At 32.8% G+C, this 22,306-nt stretch overlaps 1 protein-coding gene across 5 annotated transcripts in view; it reads right to left on the bottom strand.

Moving 5' to 3' along the window:
- LOC107074177 (uncharacterized) overlaps positions 1 to 22,306 on the bottom strand; it is a 180,633-nt gene that overhangs the window by 46,220 nt on the left and 112,107 nt on the right. For 2 of the 5 annotated variants that reach the window (XM_015335355.2, XM_015335356.2), the window contains one exon: positions 10,014 to 11,231. The exons of 2 other annotated variants lie outside the window; for them this stretch is intronic. In XM_015335355.2, coding sequence (XP_015190841.1) covers positions 11,086 to 11,231 — 146 coding nt within the window. In that variant the 3' untranslated portion in view covers positions 10,014 to 11,085. Of the gene's footprint in view, positions 1 to 10,013; positions 11,232 to 22,306 lie in introns of those variants that run through there. One more of the 5 variants, XM_015335358.2, reaches the window with a different exon arrangement.

Here is a 22,306-nt window from a genome sequence, read left to right as displayed (position 1 = left end):
AATACGTATTATTTTGATCTTCTCTGATTCTTTAAAATTTTTTAAGTCAAACGTAAATATTTCTATGTACTATTAACAATAATAAGTAAATTCATTTTTTTTTGTTAAATGCATTTACAATATGACATTTACATTGATTTATTTATATGTATATAAGAAGAATACAGTAAAAATGTGATTTTTTTTATGACTACGTTTTCTTATGATTTGTATTGATAAACATATAAGGAGTTTTAAAATTACGTGAATACTATCCAATCATCTATTGGATAGCATCAAGCTGTCTTATTTTTACCCCTAAATAAATTCCTGATATTAGTCATCCTAGGGTTAGTCAGATTCGACCCTTTATCTTCCAAGTTTTCCTACACTATCATAATCAAATATATATACTATAATGTCAAAGTTCTACTTCCCAAATCCTTAAATAATCACCTTATGTTTTCTGTAGTAGTCTTATTTTGGAGAAAACTGGATACAAAATATGAGGACAATTTGTTTGGCTTTTATATTAAAATATGAAGAAACTTTATCCCCAATCCAATGTTATTCAGTAATATAGTTATGCAGTATATTGTGATAAAGAAGAAATTTCTTGTGCTTTTCTAGCAATGTTCTGATTTGAAGCCAATTAAAAAGAAAAAACGTCAATTGTTCCGAAATACGATACTGACAACGACAATTGATCAAATTTATTTTGATAGTCATAGAATTTTACAAACCTATCTGAAACAAATATTTTTGAACTTCTACTGGCTTCACTGTATATTATTTTTGTTTTTCGTACTGGCAGACCGCGATTTTTATCCGCGTGAAAAAAATAACTACATAGAATAAACATTTCACGAAAATTCAGTGTCGTACATCGTTATATATGATTTTATTAAACTAAATATAATATATTATTTTAATTCTATTATTTATTTCATACTCTTGTTTTATAATATTTCGTTAAATAAGTATTTCTTGTGTACCTCATAACTTATTCGCTACTGATCTGTTAACTCGTTGAACACGAGTTAACTCGTTACGAAGTTAAAACTTCTCTTTTGATAAATTAAAAAAAAAAAAAGAAAAGAAACAAATTACTCGTTTTTCAATTAATTTTAATTACGAAAACATTATAAAATATTTATTATTAAATTATACTTACTTTACTACGTTCTATATCAGTAGAATTTCATTTAAAATGAAAATAAATTTCTTACATTTACCGATCAAAGTCACGATAATCGATTTAACACGTAAATATTCTGAACAGACTAAACCGACCGTATTCGACTGACGCTTTTTTTTAGTGCTCACAAGGTATATGAGTAAATATTTCGAAAGATATTTCACAAATATGAGACTACTGAATTGCTATAAAAGCTTCTAAAGAAATTTGAATTGTTACTAAAAATTGTTTACAATCAAATTCTTTGAAACAGTCTGTAGAAAGTTGAGGTTGATCAAGGCAATCCGGGCAAAACGTTGTTGTTATTTTTATATTTATTCGTACTTTTGATCGATCCTATGAAGTCTTATATTTGAATAACGTAATTTGCAAACCCTTCTAATTTTTTGTCCAAGAGCATTTTTTTTAGATGGCAATATTATGTCTACAATAATCTGAAAATTTATTTATATTATCTATCAGAGCTCTAATAATTTCAAAGCTAATATTTCTCTAAAATTTCTGATATTTATGATTTTTCTTTTGTTACAATTTTGTAAATGATTGAAGCATTTACAACTGCAATGCCCAGAAGAAGCTAGAAAAATTTGATTTTTCAATCACACACGATTTCTTAGATATTTCGTTCTTGAAATAGGATTTTCAACTAAATGCATGTAGTAAAACATTTCGTTCTAAACGTACTTACTTATCTTTTGTTATGAAAAGATAAGAAACAAAAAACCCTCAATAATCATCCAAAAAAGATTATCCTTTCCATAGGATAAGAATTTCTTTCTAAATGTAATATTTTATTACAATAAATAACTATTGATACAGTATCGTTATTGTTGTGTAGCGTAGTATAGCAGCGCGCGTCGGCCTGACGAAGATTTTCTTGAAAACTAGCGTGGCGGTCAACGTGTTAATTATAACTTCAGTAAAATAATACATATATATATATATATATATATATATACATCAATAAAAAAATATTTTCGCAAGAAGATCGAATTGAAATGATTTAACTTGTTTTGTTAAAAAAAGGAGAGGAAGTTTCGTGGTCGAGTCGATTATCAAACGAGCGTCGTTCCGCGGACAGGGGTGGTTTTCCGTTGAACGGAAGGAGCGCGCGCGTTCGTTCACGCTAGGCGTAAACGGATCGATCAACAATAACACCGCATAGCTTGTGTTAGGCGGTCAGTGAACGAGTCGTGTGAGCTCTTGTTGCTTGTCCCGCCCTAAAACGCAACGTCACCGACATATAATTTCATCGGTGCACAGACCGAATATCATTTCGCGCTTGCAAACCACGCAACGCCATAGCCATCGCATTGGTTTAATTCACAATCAGTTGAGATTTTCCTATCCGTTCTCCTTCTCTCCCTCACTCTCTCTCTTTCTCTTTCTCTCTTTCTCTCTCAGAGACTTCCAGGATTGATATATCAACGATAAATGTTCGTCGAGGTCTGCCAGGACGATGATGGGGCGTCATTTCAAGTTGAATTGCAATAACCGGCCCAATTGGTATTAGTGCTAGAGTGATTCATGAACGTATAAGCCGAGTAGAGCGGTCGCTTGCCGTTGTCATTTTACGAAGTTACGAACATGTCAAGTTAGAAACAACTAACTAATCGTGACGGATTGGGTTAGTTTATAACGTTGACGAAGAATATTACGCGGTTGGAAACTTCTAATGCAAATTAATTCGTTTCTGCTCCCATATTCGCTATATATTTTCTTTTCCTTGATTTTTTTTTTCTTATTCTACTCTGACGATATGAACAATTTCTATGAGAACGAACATGTAAAAATGACCTCTCGATAAGATACACTTTATTCCGAGCTTCATATACATATTAGCATTCTACCGATCATTCCAGTTTTCATTCCACGTGCGTCGCATTCTCGGTTCCATGCGTGCTTTGCTTATCTCTTCTTTTTTTTTTCTTTTTTTACTTTTTTTTTGTTTACTTCCACGACCGCTCTCCCATTCCCTCTTTTTACGGTATAAGCACGAACTCTTTGTTGCGTGATTTTTATTCTTGTGAAAAAAGAAAGAAAACAAAACAAAGAGAGAGAGATAGAATATACTTTTTTTATCTTTCGAATGTGCACTAGAGTCGATCGATTCGACTTAGAAAAAAAAGAGACGCGCAAAGCTGCAAATATTTGTATCTTTCGAGAGAATAGGGCGCGATTCGTAGGGAAGGATGAAAAGGGTTGAAGAGGAGGAAGAGGGCAGAAAAATGCGTCATCTTTATTGGTGGGAGAGAACTGGGAAGGGTTGAAAGAACAAGTCGAACGATTTTCCTCGTCGTCGCGTACGGCGCCACGCATATCCACTCGACGTCCTTTTCAAATCCACTCGCTCTTTCCCAACCGAAGTTGAAATTTAAGTCCGTAGAAACGTACTTTCTCATGAAAGTGTGTATGTATCTATGAGAGAATGATAGAAAGTGGGAAAGAGAAACAGAGAGAGAACGAGAGAAAAAGAGAGAGAATCTGTGTAGGAAAAAGAAAGATAATCAATATTAGACGATGAGAGATGAACGTAGGATGCTAGTACTAACAGGTACCAATTAATTACATCCATTCTGTCACGATGTTTAATTAAAAGTGCAAACGACCGGTGCAGTTCAGCCCATCGAATTTGTCGCACTTTTCGTAATGCGGAATTGCATTTACACGGAGCAGTTTTCGGAAGGACGATTACGATTCTCTTTCTCTTTCCCGCGATCCTAATTAATTAATGGATTTTGAATCCCCGCTGCTAGGCAAATCGGTCGAAAGACCTAAAAAGTTTTACTAATTAGAACGATTTGGATTAAAGCTTTGTTTCCTTTTTTCCTTTTCTCTTTCTCTCTCTCTCTTCCCCTGTGTCGTTGTTTACCTCCATGACGATGTGTTTTCTACCACTTTGGATTACATACGTACGTACCTATATACGTACGTATGTATGTATGTATGTATGTATGTATAAGTATATCGTAACATTTGTGTTCACCTTAAAAAGGTATTAATTTGGTCGAGTCGAAAATAGACGTCCTGGGTACACAGCGGAAGTTCGAAAAAACTGGTGCTAACGATATCTTTTTGCCCGAACGATTTTTTTCATTCACTTTTTTTGTTTTAACTCTTTCCTTTTTACCGGGCGAGCAATGCTTATCGCTTATCGTATGGCTCGAGGCCGTTTGCATTTTAACCGGCTCGTTGTCGATCGCTCTCCAATACGCGCGAATGAATTCGAAATTTTCTCGTGTGTCCTGCACGTATTACGAATCCCAGTAACGTATCTTCCTAAGTATTATCCTTTGCTCGTGTCTCTAAACGATTATTTTCTTTTTGTTTCGTCGTCAATTTTGTTTTTTTTTTATTCTTTTTACAACAAGCTAAATATAATATATTATATTTTTTAAATTTCTTTGCTAATAGTATTTTTTCTTTCTTTTTTTTTCATAATAATTGTAATTTACGTTCGTTTCAACGCACGTGCTCTCGTATGTTCGTGTTAAATAATTAAACGTTCGAATTTATTCTACATACGCCAATATGTCCAGAAAAAAAATAATTTTAACCAAGGAGAGAAATTATTTATTGAATAATTTTATAGAACGGAAAATCTAGTTGGCTCTTCAATGACCATTGGACAATGTTCGATTTATGCGTTTTTAATATGTAACACGGATCGCTCGTTTCACGTGACTACATATTTCATTTACCACGAGTTCTGTTCAATGAAATTCTCCATTCCTACTTTTCCTTTCTTTCTCTCTCTCTTTATCCCCTTTTTCTATCTATGCTTCTCGAAATATTACAGATGAGACGCAAAAAGGACGGTGGGGGAGGGGGGGGTACAGAGAGGAAAAAGCGCGAAGACAAATATTTGTCATGACTTTCACCGGTTTATAGAACGCTCGAGATATCAGCTCGTAGCTCCGACAACTTCTACTCTACCTTCTCGTTTCTCGACTTCCTTTCTTTGTTTTTTTCTCTCTTTCTCTCTCTTTCTCTTATTTTACCTCTTTTTTTCCTCCCCTATTGTTATTTCGTTCTTCCTCTTTTCTTTATATCATTTTATGTGTGTACATGTAATGTCATTCTTTTACTCTCTGTCTGTCTGTCTGTCTCTCTCTCTCTCTCTCTCTCTCTCTCTCTCTTGCTCGCTCTCATTCCTTTTATCGTACTTTAAACAAAAAATCATACTATACGTAAAATATAATAAATTTCAGTGAAACATTATCAAGTTAATAAAATTTTCTCGATCATTTTGAAACATTTTTATGTATGCTTTGTATTTATATAAATCGGATTAATCTAGTTTTAATTGAGGCTCCTATAATATACTTCGATTAACTGGAAAAATCTCAGGGTGTATTTTTCTTTCTACTTGGTCTTCTTTTATTGGACTTCTTTCTAGCGAAGGACATCGATGACTGCTTTTTCTTGCTAAGAGAACGATCTTATCACGAGAATAAAAATCATAGAAGAAAATGGTTAAATTCATTTCAATTGTTTTGCACAGTTATAAACTCTTTGTTAAATATTTATAAACGTTGAAAGATTTTTTCTCAAAATATGAAATAGACAAGCGAGATAGAGAAAGAGAGAGAGAGAGAGAGAGAGAGAGAGAGAGAAGAAAAGAATAAAGGGAAAAAGAACAAATAAATAATTCTTTTAGTTATTTATTATAAAATTTTATTCTTAACTTGTTTAAACTGCAACAAGTAAATATTAGTTTGTACAAAAAAGATTGAAGTTTAATAAATCAATTTATCTTCGTTTACACTTAACTAAGAAATTATTACGCGTTCCGTTAATATTGTTTTGCGATTCTTTAATTTATTCAAAACTTTTCTGACGCAATGTCGTCACTGCGTAACGGTATTTTTCATTTTTAATCCATATTGTTTGAAATAATCCGCGAACCGATAAAACAGAAACCTTAATTAGACTAATTGTCTTTTTACGCGGCTTGATGTTTTTTCGCAAGGGAAAATAACGGACAAATGATATCATGAAAAATCAGGCCTCTACTGTCCTTCCCATTTTATTTTTCAATTCGAACCTTAAATGTAATTAACAAAAGTACTTCATGAAAATTGACTTAACTATTCCTATTGAAAATCCCTATATCGTAAACAATTGAAATAATACAAAGTCAAAATTCCCCGAAAGATCTTGAAACAATTTGAAAGTGGGATGCTTTGGGATTACTATAATTAATTCTTTGGGAATACGTTAGATTATCTCCTTAGATTCGGTGTACACATGGTAATACAGGGTAGGGACTTTAATACTCATTAAATTTGCATCTCGAGACATTGAGAACGAGAACCAGAAAGAGAGAGAGAGAGAGAGAAAGAGAGAAAGGGGGGAAGGGGGAGGGGGAGGAGAAGAGAGAGAAACGAGCGAGGAAATTATTCGGGCTTGTTTGTACGAGAAAAGCGGAAGGAAGGAAGGAAGGAAGGAAGGAAGGTATGTAGGACCTTTGGCAATTCTCTCGCCTAAGCCGACACATTGCAACGAGTCTAGTCGGATTAAAGTAGCACTGCAGGCAGGCGATTCGCGGTTTCGTACATCGTCCCTGTCCCTTTGCCAACGATGAAACACGACCAGGATCGCCAGGGTAAGAATAATTGATAGCTTTAGTTGTAGAAAGAATAAAAGGGTTAGTCGAGAGAGAGAGAGAGAGAGAGAGAGAGAGAGAGAAAGATGGTGGCGTTAGAAAGAGAAGTAAACTTCCTATCGGATACTATATCCAAAACCGAGCCTTACGATAAGTCCATAGTTCGAGGGATTCGAGAGGATTTCTCCCTTTATATCCCGGGAGAGATATTAATTCGCCAATTATCGAAAGAGCACAAAGCTTTGTTTAATAAACTTTCTGTCTCTCTCTCGCTCTCACACACACTTTCTTTCTTTCTTTCTCTAACAGAGATTTCGATCTAGAAGAATAGATAATAGATATAGAAAATAAATAATATGAAGTTTCTTTTAGTAATTAATGATATGTAATAAACGAATCGATTGAATTCAATTTTAAAAACGTGATTAAAAGAGGATTTGCATTATCTTTAAAATGATGTATCACTAGGTAAACGATGCTATTTAAAATTTTAAAGAAGGTAGAGACACGTGGTGGTGGGAGTAGGTTAGTAATTTAAAATTTTATCAATATTGGTTTTAAATTTTCCCCTTCGATATCTAAATTGACGTATTTTTTTCTTCTTTTTTTTTCCTAAAATCAATATTGCTTAAAATCAATTTCTGATGTCAAGTTTTAAAACGAACAAATTTTATATATTATAATTATATAGAAATATGATTTTGTTCTAAATAGAAAAAAAGGTAATTGCTCTTTGCGATAAATGAGAATATAAAGAAGAAAAAGAAGAAGAAATTATAAGCATTAAATAGTGACCGAATGACCCGGTTAAATTTCGTTCCTCTCGCAAATCGTCGCTCGTAAGAATTTCTTTGTTTTACTTACTTAAGGTTTAATTATTCTACCGTTCCTTTGTCATAGTGGGTTTCACCCGAGAGAGAGAGAGAGAGAGAGAGAGAGAGAGAGAGAGAGAGAGAGACGAAAAGATAGAGAGCAGCATTCCAGTTTAGTGCAGTTATTTGGTAACGTTTTATGGTTTAAGCTCTGGTTGTGCTTGAACGAAGAAATGTTTGTATGTACATTAATGATGAAGTCGACTATAATAGCACTTTGAATTTAAAATGAAAAACCAGAGAAGTTTTTATTTATAACCGATGTTATTAGTTTTGTTTTATAAAGAAATTATTTTAAGCTTTTATCATTAACAAATTATTATTATTATAATAATAATAATAATAATAATTATTATTATTAATATTATTATTATAATTTATGGTTGTATATCCAAGTATATACTTCTATACTACTGATTTATTCGGAGTGTGTTTTGTGTGATAGTAACGAAGATGAAAGAGATATTTTTCTTTAAATTTTATTTTTTTCCTCTCCCTTTTAGCAAGTCAAATTACCCAGGAAAAAACCAAATCTCGTTAATTAAGATAGAACTAGCTTGTCTCTTATGCATGCTTTGTATTTTCATTGTCATTTACGAAACGGTGTAGTAACGTGTCAAGATTAACCAATTAAAAAAGATACCTTGCCCTCGTGTATCGAAAATATTTTGTTCCTTGATTATATAAAAGTATTTCGAGAGAATAAAAAAAAGATCAACCCTGATAAAAAAAACATAAAAGTCGATATCACGAATATCACCGTTGAAAAACAATTCAACATGAATAAATGTTTAATTTTATTCTATCTGTTATATTTTGTTCGTTTTCAGATCGATTATTTCATCTGGTAAGGAAAACGATACCACGAAATCGAACTTTTTTTTTGTGATATTCCAATATAGAGGGTCTTTTATTTTTGAAATTAAACACGATTCCCTATAAACAAAAAAAAAGTTCATCTCTCTATTTTGCTCTCTCTCTCTCTCTCTATTTTTCGTTTTTTTTCTGTTTCGACAGAGGCACGTGCACTATACGACGGATACGTGTACGGGCCTCCTGAACTTACCGTGCCCGGCGTTACAAGGGGTTTTAATTTCGTCGAGAAGCCAGATGGACCGAAGTGCTACGTGTTCTCCTTTACGGTCGTCTGCGTGTTCTTGATTAACGTCAATTCCACGGTGGTGGTCCAATGTTACGTTCTCATTTTCCTTTCCGCCACTTTATTCAATTCACCGGTCGGTACTAACACCACCACTAATACTACTATCACCACTACCACCATTTCAGGCAATAGTCCTACTACCAAATGTCATCATCACCACGGTCATCTTCGTTTATAGCCTACTTTTCCTTTTTATTCATTCCGCAATAGAGAGACCGAAAAACGTTTCGTTTCTTTTTAGTGAACGTAAGTAGTTATACAAGTGGTACTGAACTTGAATCGTATAATTTAATAACCTTTTCACTTATTTTAACGTCTGAAATCACTTTAGATAAAACGTATTACGATGAAATTCATTAATTATTTTGTTAATTGTTACGTCAACTTGTAGATTATTTTTAATATTTATGAAGAATGGATATATTATTCATCGTTATAAATGTATATTGTTATTCATGGATATTATAAATATATTTATTGATATGATAATGAAATTATGTCAGAAATTGGATTAGTGTAAACATTGGAAATTCTTAATTAAAAAAAGAAGATGACACGTTAAGCTTTCAATATTAATTAATCAATTGTAAAATAAACAAAATAGTAGTATTATATAGTGTAAATGAGTGTAACAATAGATAAAAAAGATTATACAAATGTATAGTACTTGTATTATTAAAGTAAACATTCAAAGATATGACTTTGTGAATGTGAATGATTGTTAAAAAACATATTTCATGAAATATATATTATAATATACACTTTTTAATTATTATTTAATTAAATATTATAATATACCAATTTTTAAACGCCTATATTATTTCTAATTGATCATTTTACAAACGATTTACTATGTATTATAAATGTAAAAAGAAAATTTAACTCATTTTTTGTGGTTTGATAAAAGCTTTAAAGCATTATCTCTTATTTCTATAAAATACTTCGATTCTTATTGAAATGGAAAACGTTTAAAACGAGTATTGTACTTATTGTTTGTAATTTTTGATTATTAAAGAAAGAACATTTTATCGATAGCAGCTACAGTAATCGTTTAAAGCGTAGTATTCTTTTTATCATTCTTCTTTCGAAGATAAAAGAAGGAAACAAGTGGAAGGATTTAAAAACGGAATGCAAGCAAGTAAGAAAGAAAGAAAGAAAGAAATAAAGAAAGAAAAAAAAGTACATCAAGACCAGTATTGTTCGTACTGTAATTTATTACAATTTGTACAGATTACAAACCAGTACCTATCGTTTCTTTCTTCGCATTCATTGTTAGGCGTCTTAAAAGGAGCGGATATCGAGCAAAACGTCGTCGCCGCTCGTCGTAGCTGGGCTAACGTTTATAATAATATACCGATCATTACGAAGATTATCTTGAATTTTATAATCTACCCTTATTCTCTGTTTTATTTTTACTTTTATCTTTATTTTTATTTTTATATTTATGTTATATTATTTTCATTTCTTTTTATTCATTGTCGCTTAACATTGGCGCGTATCCTTATAACGAAGAAGAGAAAATCCGAAGAGAGAACTTGTATTTCGCGGGAATGGTGGCAGTAGTTAGACAAATTTTCGATTTATAACAGAGAGGAAATAGGAAAATTGCTCCTGATTGTCCAACATTTTCCTCTCTTGCTAGAACTCTTAGGTTAGTATTCCCCCCGCGTACATAATTTCTCCCTCTTCTAATAGGACACACTTTTTTCTTCATATTTATATGTATTTTTACTTCTTTTACTTTTAAAGAACGAACGAAAGATTCGATCTTTCGTCGTTCACCTTGCATTGCCTCCACTTAATTAACAATTTACATCAAAAAGATAACATGTTCAAAAGTAACTGCGTTATGTACTTATAATAGGTCGTCGTAGATTTTACAATGGGGTCGTTATTTTTTTTTGTCCTTTTTATTTTATTTTTTTAATAAACGTGACGCGTCCCACCGTCTTGTTATTTTTTTTTATTTTTTTTCTTTGTTTGTTTTTTTTTTTCTTACAATCATATATTTCATCGTCGTTTCGTCAGGCTATTTTCGTTTCAATTTTCTTTTGTTGTTATTATTTTTTTCTTTTGTGTCTTTGTTAATCGTTCTTGTCACCTTATTTTGTTTCATTCGTTTACAATAAAAATCATCGTTATTCGACTATCTACTTCAATACATAGTAACATACATAACTGGAAGCCCTAGACTACTAGGTTTTACATGGACGATGTATTCGGGTCAGACAGTGGCAATGATGTTCTCGTTAATGTCGTGGACAAGCTACCTTGTACCAAGTACAGCACTCGTAAGTCGTCCGCTCGTCAAGGCTTCGGTCATCGCCAGTATCACTGTAGCCAAGGCAATCGAAGTCATCGCTGTGGAGTACCAAACTTGTTGGTTCGTAACAACGCTTGCACTTGATTCTGCTGACAAAGAGAGAGAGAAAACAAACATGGTTCAATTTAGAATGAATTACAATGATAATAACAACGAATTTTCTATCTTTATATATATATTACTACTATACACACAATTCTGTTCTTACACGATTTTAATATAACACGATCGACCCAAATTTTAAGAAGAAAATTTTACTTTACCAAGCACTTCGTCTTAAGAGTATTTTTCAATAGATGCAATATATCTTTTTACACGATTTTTTTTTATACATGTATTCTTCGAGAACGTATTTATCGTATAAAAACAGAATTCTGCGTACATATGTATTCTATATGTAATATAAAACCGTAAGAGAGTGTACAATATATTTAAATCATGAAGTGATTAGACGTTTTTAAAAATGCATATAAACAAAATTTTACTATACACTTTAATTAGTTGTACTATTACGAGTGATGAGTATTTAAAGTATGAAATTGATATTTGATTTATCTTTTCAGAGATTTTGAAGACATCTTATTTTGTCATTTTTCTACTTCTAAGTATTTTCTATTTTTGAAAACCTAGTTTAATCCCTTAAATTAATATAGAATACTTTGTTTGGAGAACAGATAATTTCTTTTTGGAAGATTTTCATATGAAAGAACACACATTTTTTGTCTCCAGATTTATAACAGTACAAGTACATAACAGGATAAGTATACAAATTTAGAAGCAAATATCAATCTCATATTTAAACAAAACCAGTATAATTATTTCATGTAATAGCTCGTTTTTTCTTGTATTAACGGATTTCACGTTTTGTATGTGTGTGTACGTATGTTCACGTACGTTCGTAGAGTACAAAAAATTAGACTCGTTAAAATAATGCATACAGTGTTTTATAACTATTCTACTGCAATTTATCAGTTGGAGAAAGAGGCAAGAGAGTGAGAGAGAGAAAGAGAAAGAGTTAGAGAGAAAGAAATAACTAGTACTAAACGATATATCATTCGCTCGCAAATAACTTTAAAAGCGTACCATATCCCAAAGGTACAGAGAGAATCGTAAAACGGTTAGTATCTTAACATCCCGACGATGGGTATGAAGTATATATAGACAATGCATTTTACGAAAATCTCTTGGGAATAAGCCCCCCAGTATGTCCTCGGGCCATTTTGATAAAATCGTATCTACCATGCTGTAACATCGAGAGGATATCCTCTTATCGTTCTCTCTTTAAACCTTTCCTTTAAACCTAAAAGGAGAAAAGAGAAAGAGAGAAAGAGAAAGAGAATGGAAGAACAGAATTCTAGAATAATTTCGACGTGAGACGATAAGATATCTTATATTAACAAAATCAATGCAAAATACAGGTAACATTAAAGGACTCTATGCTTCTGATCGTATCTTGTCAAATTTGATCTGCTATTTAACGTCAAAACGTTATTAGCATCAAATTCATATTAAAGAAATTATTTAAAGTTAAAGAATATTTAATACTTTAAAAATTGCAATTTAAATATAAAATCTATAATCAAATCTTAAATCGATAAATTTTAGATTTCCGTTATTTTTATTTTTTAAATTGCATAATTTCATTGCAAAATCTCATTGCATACTATATGTTTACTCATATAGTAGTGCAACAACGTTCGTCATGAATCGAGATAAATTATGAAAAGCTTCTTTCCATTCCCATTATTATAATACTCCATTACATTAAAGCGTTATACGTATTATTTTAATATGTCCTATTTTTTCTTCTCTATTTCACTAATACTTTTGTGAAAGAGAAGCATTGGTGCAAATTTTACGAAACTTTAAGCGAATCGATAAAAAGTTTCATTGAAGGAAGGTTGAAAAAGAACCGAAGGAGTGGTAAAGAATCGTATTAAGGGCAACGTCACAGTTCTCCGCGATTAAATTTTCAAGAAGGGGTCGTCGGTAAGGAAAAAAGGGTCGAAGACGAAGGCGAAAAAGAAGCGAGATCGAAGTAGTAACTCCCGGAGAAAGGATGGAAAAAGTAAATTAACGCTTGACTCGCATTCTCGGCAAACCTCGACGAACTCAACGCCGTTGGAAGATGCAAAGAACCTTGGAGGGGGAGGGTTAAAGTACCCAATGGTAATTTCGTCCGCGACGAAACGTGCAAAATAATTGGACTAGTTTGTCGGGAACGTTCTAGGAAAATGAACTTTCTTTTTTGTATTACTATATTTTTTTTCTTTTCTTTTTTCTTACGACTTGTCTTAATGTTTTCTTAATGTTTCGTCTTGTCCTAATGTTGCCGGACACACACGTGCCGATAATTGTGACAATAGCCATGGTAAATGAATTTTAAAACTTTATTTTACGATTGGTTTTATATTACAATTATTTACATTACACCAAATAAATCACACACACACACACACACACAGCACAAATATATATTAGAAAAATTATAATTAAAATATTATAAGATAATAAAAACGTTATATATTAGAAAAGTAATATATTTCACAATTATTAATATTATAAAATAAATCATTATATAATCAGTTTTTTTTTCATTTTTTAATTTAGTCCACTGTTATAATTATTGGCACAAGTCAGTTGGAGCAATTTTAACATATTTCGTGCAAAGATTTTTCAATCTGTCTGGAGATATTATATAATAAAATTTTATATCTTAGATTAGTTTAGCTTTCCATCCAGTCATTTGAAGATAATGTGTGTGTAATTAGGTTTTATTACTTTATTTATATTGTCCATATAAAAATTTATTTATATTGTAAAATGTAGCGGAGATATTGTAACTATACGTGCATTAATTATAGCTCACAATTAAACTGGGGAAAACAAGATACATTTTCTATTATTTATTTTAATATATCTAGAGCATATATACTTATAGTTTAATTATAATTATATTATAAACGAAAATAACTGAAGTAATATATTATTTTGAGTATAACAAATAGTAATAAAAATATTTTACGGATGGATTAATCTTCGTACAGTTGAGTACATGAAAATATTTAGATTAAATCTAATAAACCTTTTCAACTTACTTTATACGTATTTGTTTCAAAGTTTTCATTTACGATATGAAAAGAAGTAGAATTAAAATATGTTTTAGGATATTTCTTATAAAGTAATTAACGAATATCAAACGAAAATAGAGAAAATTGTTCTGGTTTCCATAAATAAAGAAACACGAATAATAAATTTTACGTGGTACCGCATTTACGAGCTTATCAACAATATGAAGGAAGGAATAAAAAAAATAAACGTATTCTCCAGGATAATTTCGGTCAAATGTGAAAATTAAGAGTTCTCTTTTTTTTTTTTTTTTTTTTAAAGAAAGTATCTTCCGAGCGCTACATTCTCTACTTTAATTTAGTTATCTTTTTTTCCTTTATGCATCCCAGTCTTTCCTTATGACGTACTTCTTATCATCGTCTCTATTTTTTCTCTACTTTATACTTTGGTTAGAATAAGAATTAAAAAAAAGAAAAAATATAAGGAGAAAAAGAAAAAAAAAGAAGTCTCAGACCACTAGGAAGGCGAGCGTAATAAAAAGGAAATTGACTCTGTTTGAAAAACCTCATTACTTCGTCTTGTTGATTCGCTCAAGGACTTGTTTTCCAACGTCATCATGTATATTTCCTTATTTATGAGCCTTTTAAATCACAAAGTGAAGAACGCATTGTGTAATACATTTTAATCGTGATGGATTTGACTATATCTAAGGGAAAGGATTCTCTTAGAAAATGTGTTTTTAGCGGTGCATTTCCGTCTCGTAAATTTAATTCCATGTAGTAAGACAAGGGACATGAACAAGAAACCCGTATAAGTGTACACATATGGGATACACAAACGTACGTGTGTTAAATCGCGTCTCCGACGTCGCTAATACAAAGGGAGAGCATTTAATGAAGCGCATCGAAGTGATGTTCTTTGATGAAATTCTAATCTATCTCATTATCACGATTATGAGTGTTCATGTAAGAGAGATAATGGTAAAGAGAGAGAGAGAGAGAGAGAGAGAGAGAGAGAGAGAGAGAGAAAGAGAAATAGAGAAAGAAAGAGAGAGATAATTAACTAACGTTGAGTAAAAGCCTTACTCCTTGCGTTTTCAATCATTTTTACATTCTAAAGATTTAACGAGCAAAATTTTTATTTATTATATTAGAAGTTTCTACCACTGAATAATTTGATAATCTTTTTTTGAAATCTTTTGAATCTAAGCTTAGGTTATATTATAACACTTTGAATTTTAAATTCTTTCTAATATTATATATTTTCGGTGTAAGATAACTCTTATTCGATTTGAATAGTCGATTTACTATGTTTATCTTTTTACCATAGAATATTTTTCGAAGGATTTCAAATGCTCCTCTTATGTTTGCTTTACCTCTCTCTTTCTCTCTCTCTCTCTCTCTCTCTCTCTCTCTTTTCTCTTCGAGTTCTATCGAAATCGAAGTACCAAGAGTTGAAGTTAAAGGAGTTCGATTTAGTTATCTCACGTTTGATCTTGAAAGATCTTGGAGTATTTCTTTTTTTTCTTGCGTGTGTTTTGATACGATCATAATACAGCACTGTAAGTAAGTAAAGTCAGTTAGACGTGCCAATTGCGAGGGTACATTCGATCGTTTTATATAACATCAAGGAGACGAGTATTTTTTTTAATTCTTTTTTCTATCTTTTTCTATTTTTCCTCGTTGAATTCGATAAATCGGCAGGAAATTTTTTATCATCCGTATCTATTGGTCTAATAAACTTTTTCCACGATATTTTCAACGCGAGAAATAAAAAAGAGCTCTGAAAATCGACTTTGTGGTGTCATCCTTCTCGGGCTTTCGAGCGAGAAGTGATTCAAAATACACGAATAAGCACACTGGACTTTTATGTATTTCTTTTCGATACATATATATATATATTCGAGTATAAAATGCTTCGTTGGGAATATACTCGATCGATGAGTTGGAGCTATTAACTCGAGTTTCTATACTTTTTTCCTTTTTTTCTATTCTTCTACCTATCGCAAAATTAAGGCTTGTTCGATTCATCGTTAGGAAGAGAAGAAAAAAAGAGAAAAAGAAGCCTTTAATACTTCTTTTGATATTTTTAATATTTTTTTCCTTACCAATACTTTTCTTTATTTCTCTTTTTCTTTTAGTATTTTGAAGAGTTTCGAAATAAAGGAAATCTATTTTGAGAAATTTGACGTTTACAGATAGCTCGGGAGAGAGTTCAATTGTTTACAAAATAAAAATCAATCGTATCGACGTAGAATGGGTAGAGGAGGATAGATAAAACGGTGAAGAGGAGGAGGAGGATGGAAGGGAGATATGGTTCGGGGTTCGTAGCGCGTTGGATTTTTATTAGCGCGCTAACGTAAAATATCGTTGAGGGGTTCTATGCGCAGGACAATGGACTGGATCAAGCGATAATTCTTTCCAGCGCGTGCACTCGTTATTACCGAGGAGTAGCAGTCATTTATTGTCCGGACGCATTCGTCTTCGTTCGTCCCGGGGGCTAACTCGCGTCAGTGATAAATCTACAAGAGAATCTTTATCAATCCCCGGCCAAACTTTTTGTTTCGATGGTTGCAAGTTCGCGCGCTCGTTTAATAAACCTCACGTTGTCGTTCTTATATTCAACGTTATATTATTCGTAATAAAAAAAAAGAACAAAGAAAAGAAGTCTATCACGAAGTTAACACTCGAGTTATTAATGAACGTATATGTGTTTATTCGTAAGAATATATTATAAATAATTTGTATGTATATAATATATTTCCGCGTAAAAAATGAAAAAACAATTGTGAAGAATTGTGAAAAGATCAAACGCCAAAGAATTGGTTATAATCGATCTAGGTTAATAATAGAAACGAATAAAAACTTTCATTGATGTAAGGGTTCATAGTATATGTATTGAACGATATATGAGAATATGTGTTTTTAAATCCCCGAACGGTCGAGATTACAATGATTAAATGTAATTTCTTGATCGATGATCCGGAACCATGTATTGAGTTATGGATCACGATGAAATATGAGGACAAGAAAACGCAAACAGCGATAATTGCCATTCCGTGGGTTTTCATGGATTACCTGTGAAATCGTTTCTACGTTTGCCTGTTATTACACGAGAGAATAACCGCGAATAAGACGACGTTCACTCGTTCATTCGTTCATTCGTTTGTCGCTTTCTCTTTCATTTTTCTTTTCCATTCGTTGTTCAGATCTTATCTTGTCTTTGTTATCCCGTTGAAATAGGCGCGGTTAAAGGATAGAAGAGTACGGAACTATTCCAATTTGTGTGTTTCCTATGAGTATCTCCTTACAATTTTTAACGATCTTCCTGTTCACTCATATCGACGGCAGTCTGGAGAACTGCCAGAAACTCCTGAACTTGAGAAAAAGAGAAAGAAGAAGAGGAGAATAAGAAGTATAGAAAATGAGGTGGAGGAAAGGAAGAAGCTAGAGAAGGAGAAATTTCTCCGAGTTATTATAAATGAACAAGAAATGTCTAAAGGAATAAGACGAGAGATTTCAAACGTCCTACGATGTGTTCTGCGAACGACGTAACAATCTTCAACAGGGTATTGTCGTTCCACGATTCGATTAGGAAACTTGATTGTTAGTTTCTTTTTCTCTTTCTTTCTTTTTACTTCTTTTCTTGCGATTATTTGCCCTTCAATTCCGGCGTAACCTTTTTCGAAATTCGTGAGCACGCTTTCTTGAAGCAAAAATGCCTTCGTTTTTACGAGCAACGTTTTATGAGTTCGCTCGCCTTTCTCTTACGTGCCACGTTCTCCTCGCAAAATCTTCGATATACACTTGGAGTAATCGTCGCGTGCCGTGATCGAACTCGCCTATTCTATTCGTGCTATCTGCCTTCCCTTTAAGATCTTGGTAAACTTCTAGAGAATTCAGAGATCTTTCGTGAAACTCCCAGGAATCCATATCTTCAACTCTCCTAGCTGCCTAGTGATAATGATTGTTTAGAGATTGCTATCTAATATTACGGGAAATTTCTTATCGAATTTTCATTTAATATCTTTCATAACTGTTTTTATATAGGAGAGGCAAACGTTGTCATGCATTTTATATCGGATTTTATTATTATTCGAAACTTACTCTTTCTTTTTTTTTCTCGTTTTTTTTTTACTCTATTCAATTTTATCAAACAAACGTTAAATAACATTTTAATAAAGTTTAGAATATAAAGTTCCATTTACGAAATCAAACATGTTTAAATATATCTTATAATTTTTAAATTAGATAAATATGTATACGGATAAACAGTCTAGATCACGTCGTTTGTAAGACGAACCATAAGTAGATATTTGTAAATATTTCTTATAACGGAGAAAAGGTAAAAGCTTTAGTTCAACATAAACATTTACCTTGTTAACCCGTATTATATAATTTACTTTCTGTAAATGTAAAATATATGGTAACGTTAAAAGTGTACAAGTGTTTGATAAATTCTGTTAATATCAACTACCACATTAGTATCGAGTAAGTAGACTTTCTATAAAGTAATTGAAGAATAAAGATGATAATAATAAAAATAATATTATCAATAATAATAACACAATAATATCATAATTATATACAAATTATAGAACAATAATGACGATGATAATATAAAATAGAATATAATCATTTTTTCAGGCGATCGTTACTAATTAACCTATTACTTGATAAGATAATTATTATTTCCGTTGAGAATATAAAATGAGGACATATTTCGTTAACCTGTTTGATAACTTTCCCGTTGAATTTTTTTAAAGAGAGAAGTATCATTCAGTATCGAGAAAGTTCTATATTTTATTTTATTTTCTCTCTTCTCGCTTTGGTTTCGGTAAAACGCACCAGTATATTGCTAACGACTTTGGCGCATCGATTCCCTCGCGATGAATAAACGTTTGGCCGTAGAGTTGAATAACGATTCTCGTTTTTCTTTATATTCTGCCTTAATTCTTGCCAGGCCATGCCGAAAAAGTTTAGATTGCTTTTCTTCCACCCCCTACTCGCTGCACCTATCTCCCCTTTCTCCCTTCCTCTCTCCCTACCTACCTATCTACCGCTCTCTTTCTACCACCCTATCTACCGCTTGCCTCTTTTGTTTTACCTTCGTTTCAGAGTTTCGACTATAGTTTATACTTCCTTCGGTTGGAGCACTACTAATTCTATTCGTTAAAAGAAGCGTTGCAACATGCAACCAACAAAGCACCATCTGACAATGAATCTTTCGAGTCACCAACTAACAAACTCACGTTTATCTATTTCGACGATTCATAAAAGATATTGTGGTAAAGTAAGAAGAAGAAAAAACGTTTGGTAGTTCGTGAACAACATCAATCTCGTTAGTATGTTTATTAGGAAAAATCGTCACGCGAATACATAAACTAACGCCGAAAGCAAGCATTTTGTGCATTACATTTACCTCGTTTAACTCGTGACAAGCGTTAAGGAATTCGTTGAAGAATTCCAAGAGAGAAAGAGAGAGAGAGAAAGATACGTGAAGGACATCTTAGAAAACCTTGAAAAGAAGAAATCATGGATCGAAAGACAGAGGATGGAAAAAAGTTCGAACAAAATGAGAATAAGGATAGTTTTTGTTTTCTCTGTTTCTCTCTTCCTCTTTCCCTCTTTTCCACGTAGTGTGAATTTGATGAACAAAATGAAAAAAAGAACGTAGGTTAAGCTTAAAGTTAGCAGAAAATTTTTCTCCGTTTGGCCCGTATAAACGTCGCGTTGTAAAACGTCGAATCAAACTATCATCTCGGGAATAGAAAGAGAGAGAGAGAGAGAGAGAGAGAGAGAGAAAGAGAAAGAGAGAAAGAGAAAGAGAGAAAGAGAATGTATAAGCTGCGTCGATATTTGGCGAATAGCCAATTATTTGTCAGCCCGAATCGAATCGAAAACGTCGGTTTGCGAGGTTCGAAATATCCGCTCGTATACCCTCGTTTCTTCCAGCACTGAACCATTCTCTCTCTCTCTCTCTCTCTTTCTCTTGCTCTTTATCTCTCTTTCTTTCTATCTCTCTCTTTCTATCTATCTATCTATCTATCTATCTATCTATCTATCTATCTATCTATCTATCTCTCTATCTTTCTTTCTCTCTCTCTCTCTGTCTATTTTTCACTCTCTCCCATTCTCTAGTTGTCTCTTTCTCTTCTCCCTTTCTCTTTGAATCCGGAAGCATGCTCGTGTTTCCTGTCAAAACAGATTCGACACCGAGGATAACAGAGTATAACACGCTCGACGATGGATGGATCGTCACTCAGGTGGACGCGTATCTCTTCTCGTTCGAAGGATACAAGGAGAGTTAGAGTGGGACAAAGCCGTGAGAGGTACGGGGTAGGAGAGAGAGAGAATGAGAGAGATGGGGATGAGCAGAGAATTCACGTTCATCAACGCTACCCAGCCTATCCTCTTTTTCTTTATCTATCTATCTCTATCTCTCTCATTTTTCCTCTAACCCCCCTTATCACTGTTTTTATATCAATTTTGATAGCAGCACCGTTGTCGTCGTCGTCGTCGTCTGTACAATGTAATTGGTTTTTTCAGCTTTGTACAAGTTTTTTTTTTCAAAATATTTATTACTCATGCCAAGTGAATCGAATAAATCCGATTCGCTGTATAAAGCTTGTTTTTAATGGCTCAGTATAACGCTTTTGAATCGAGCGCATGCGCGGGATTCTTCGTTGATTATGTTCGTTAACCTTTTGTACGTCTATTCAATCCCTGCGTATGCATATATATATACACACACACGTGTGTATACATTTGTGAAATTTATATTAAAAAACTTTTTATACTATGTACCCATAAGTATTCTTTTTCTTTTTATTTTGATGTTGTCGTCTTTTTCTTTTTCTTTTGTCTTTTATTTTTTTTTTGTCGAGTCAGATATATTATATATTCATCACTACGTTTGTTTTCTTTAATTTGTAAAAAATAAGTTTAGCAAATAGATGAATAAATGCGAGTCACGATTTCCAGGACGAGTCACGAGATTTCATACATGACGTTTTCCTCCCTTTCAATCAAATTTACAGCTTATTCGATTCATTTTGCGGTTTACATCGTCTCGTTTTGATTGACAAGGCTGTGCGGTTTAACCACGATCTAACCGCACTCTAACCGCGTACCGTTCTTCGTGTCGTTTCATGGAAAATTTTGCAGAGAACCATAGCAGAGAGAGAAAGAGAGAGAGAAAGAGAGAGAGAGAGAGATAGAGAGATAAACAGACAGGCTGACAGATAGAGAGACAGCAATTCATACGTCAGTGGCGATTTTGTGAATACGATTCAATGCAGAAAATATAAGGAAGTTTATACTTCACAGTAGATTTCTTTCAAAGAACGAAACTCTACAGCGCATATATGCAAAGGTATTAGCTCGTTAACAAAGCAGCAATATATCAAACTTGAGTAAATGTAAATATATATACATATATGTTCACACGTATGAGCACGTGTGTGGACGCCTAAATATTACGTGGGACTATCTGCTCGTACAATATAGTATGCCACTATGAGAGATGCAATTCTCAGTCGATGGAATTGGGTCAGAACGAATTTGCATTTGAATACACGTTAGAATAAGACAAAGGGCCGATCTCGCGACGTGATTGGCGGCATCGTCGTGCATAGGAGGAGTGAGGTTATCCTCGAGATTCGTTCGATAGTGCAGCATATATATATATACATATATAATATATACATACATACCCACGCGTAGGATCTTGAACGAAACGAACTGTATTAAAACTGTTCGATATCGAGGGCAAACGAATAAAATCGATTTCGAGCTCGTGATTCGATATCAAGTCACATGCGTCTCTCTCTCTCTCTCTCTCTCTCTCTCCTTCTCTCGATCTCGAGACCCTTTTTTTTTCCTTCCTCCGGAATAAAACCGATCGAGATAGCGATTTTGATATCTTCGAATAGTTTCTTTCTCCCTAGTTGTTCTTTTAAATTCAGCATATATTATTGTATTTTTTTATTTTTTTTTATTTTTTGTTTTTGTTTTGGCTTGGCCTCTGCGTTATTTTTATTTTTATTGGATTATTCCAGCTATCGCAAAATCAAATAGATTTTCTTTTGAATTCT

The sequence above is a fragment of the Polistes dominula genome, unplaced genomic scaffold (genome assembly GCF_049000335.1).
Source record: "Polistes dominula isolate Pdom_NZ unplaced genomic scaffold, Pdom_raw_medaka contig_20, whole genome shotgun sequence".
Classification (NCBI taxonomy): domain Eukaryota; kingdom Metazoa; phylum Arthropoda; class Insecta; order Hymenoptera; family Vespidae; genus Polistes; species Polistes dominula.
This window is presented reverse-complemented; position numbering and strand designations above follow the sequence as displayed.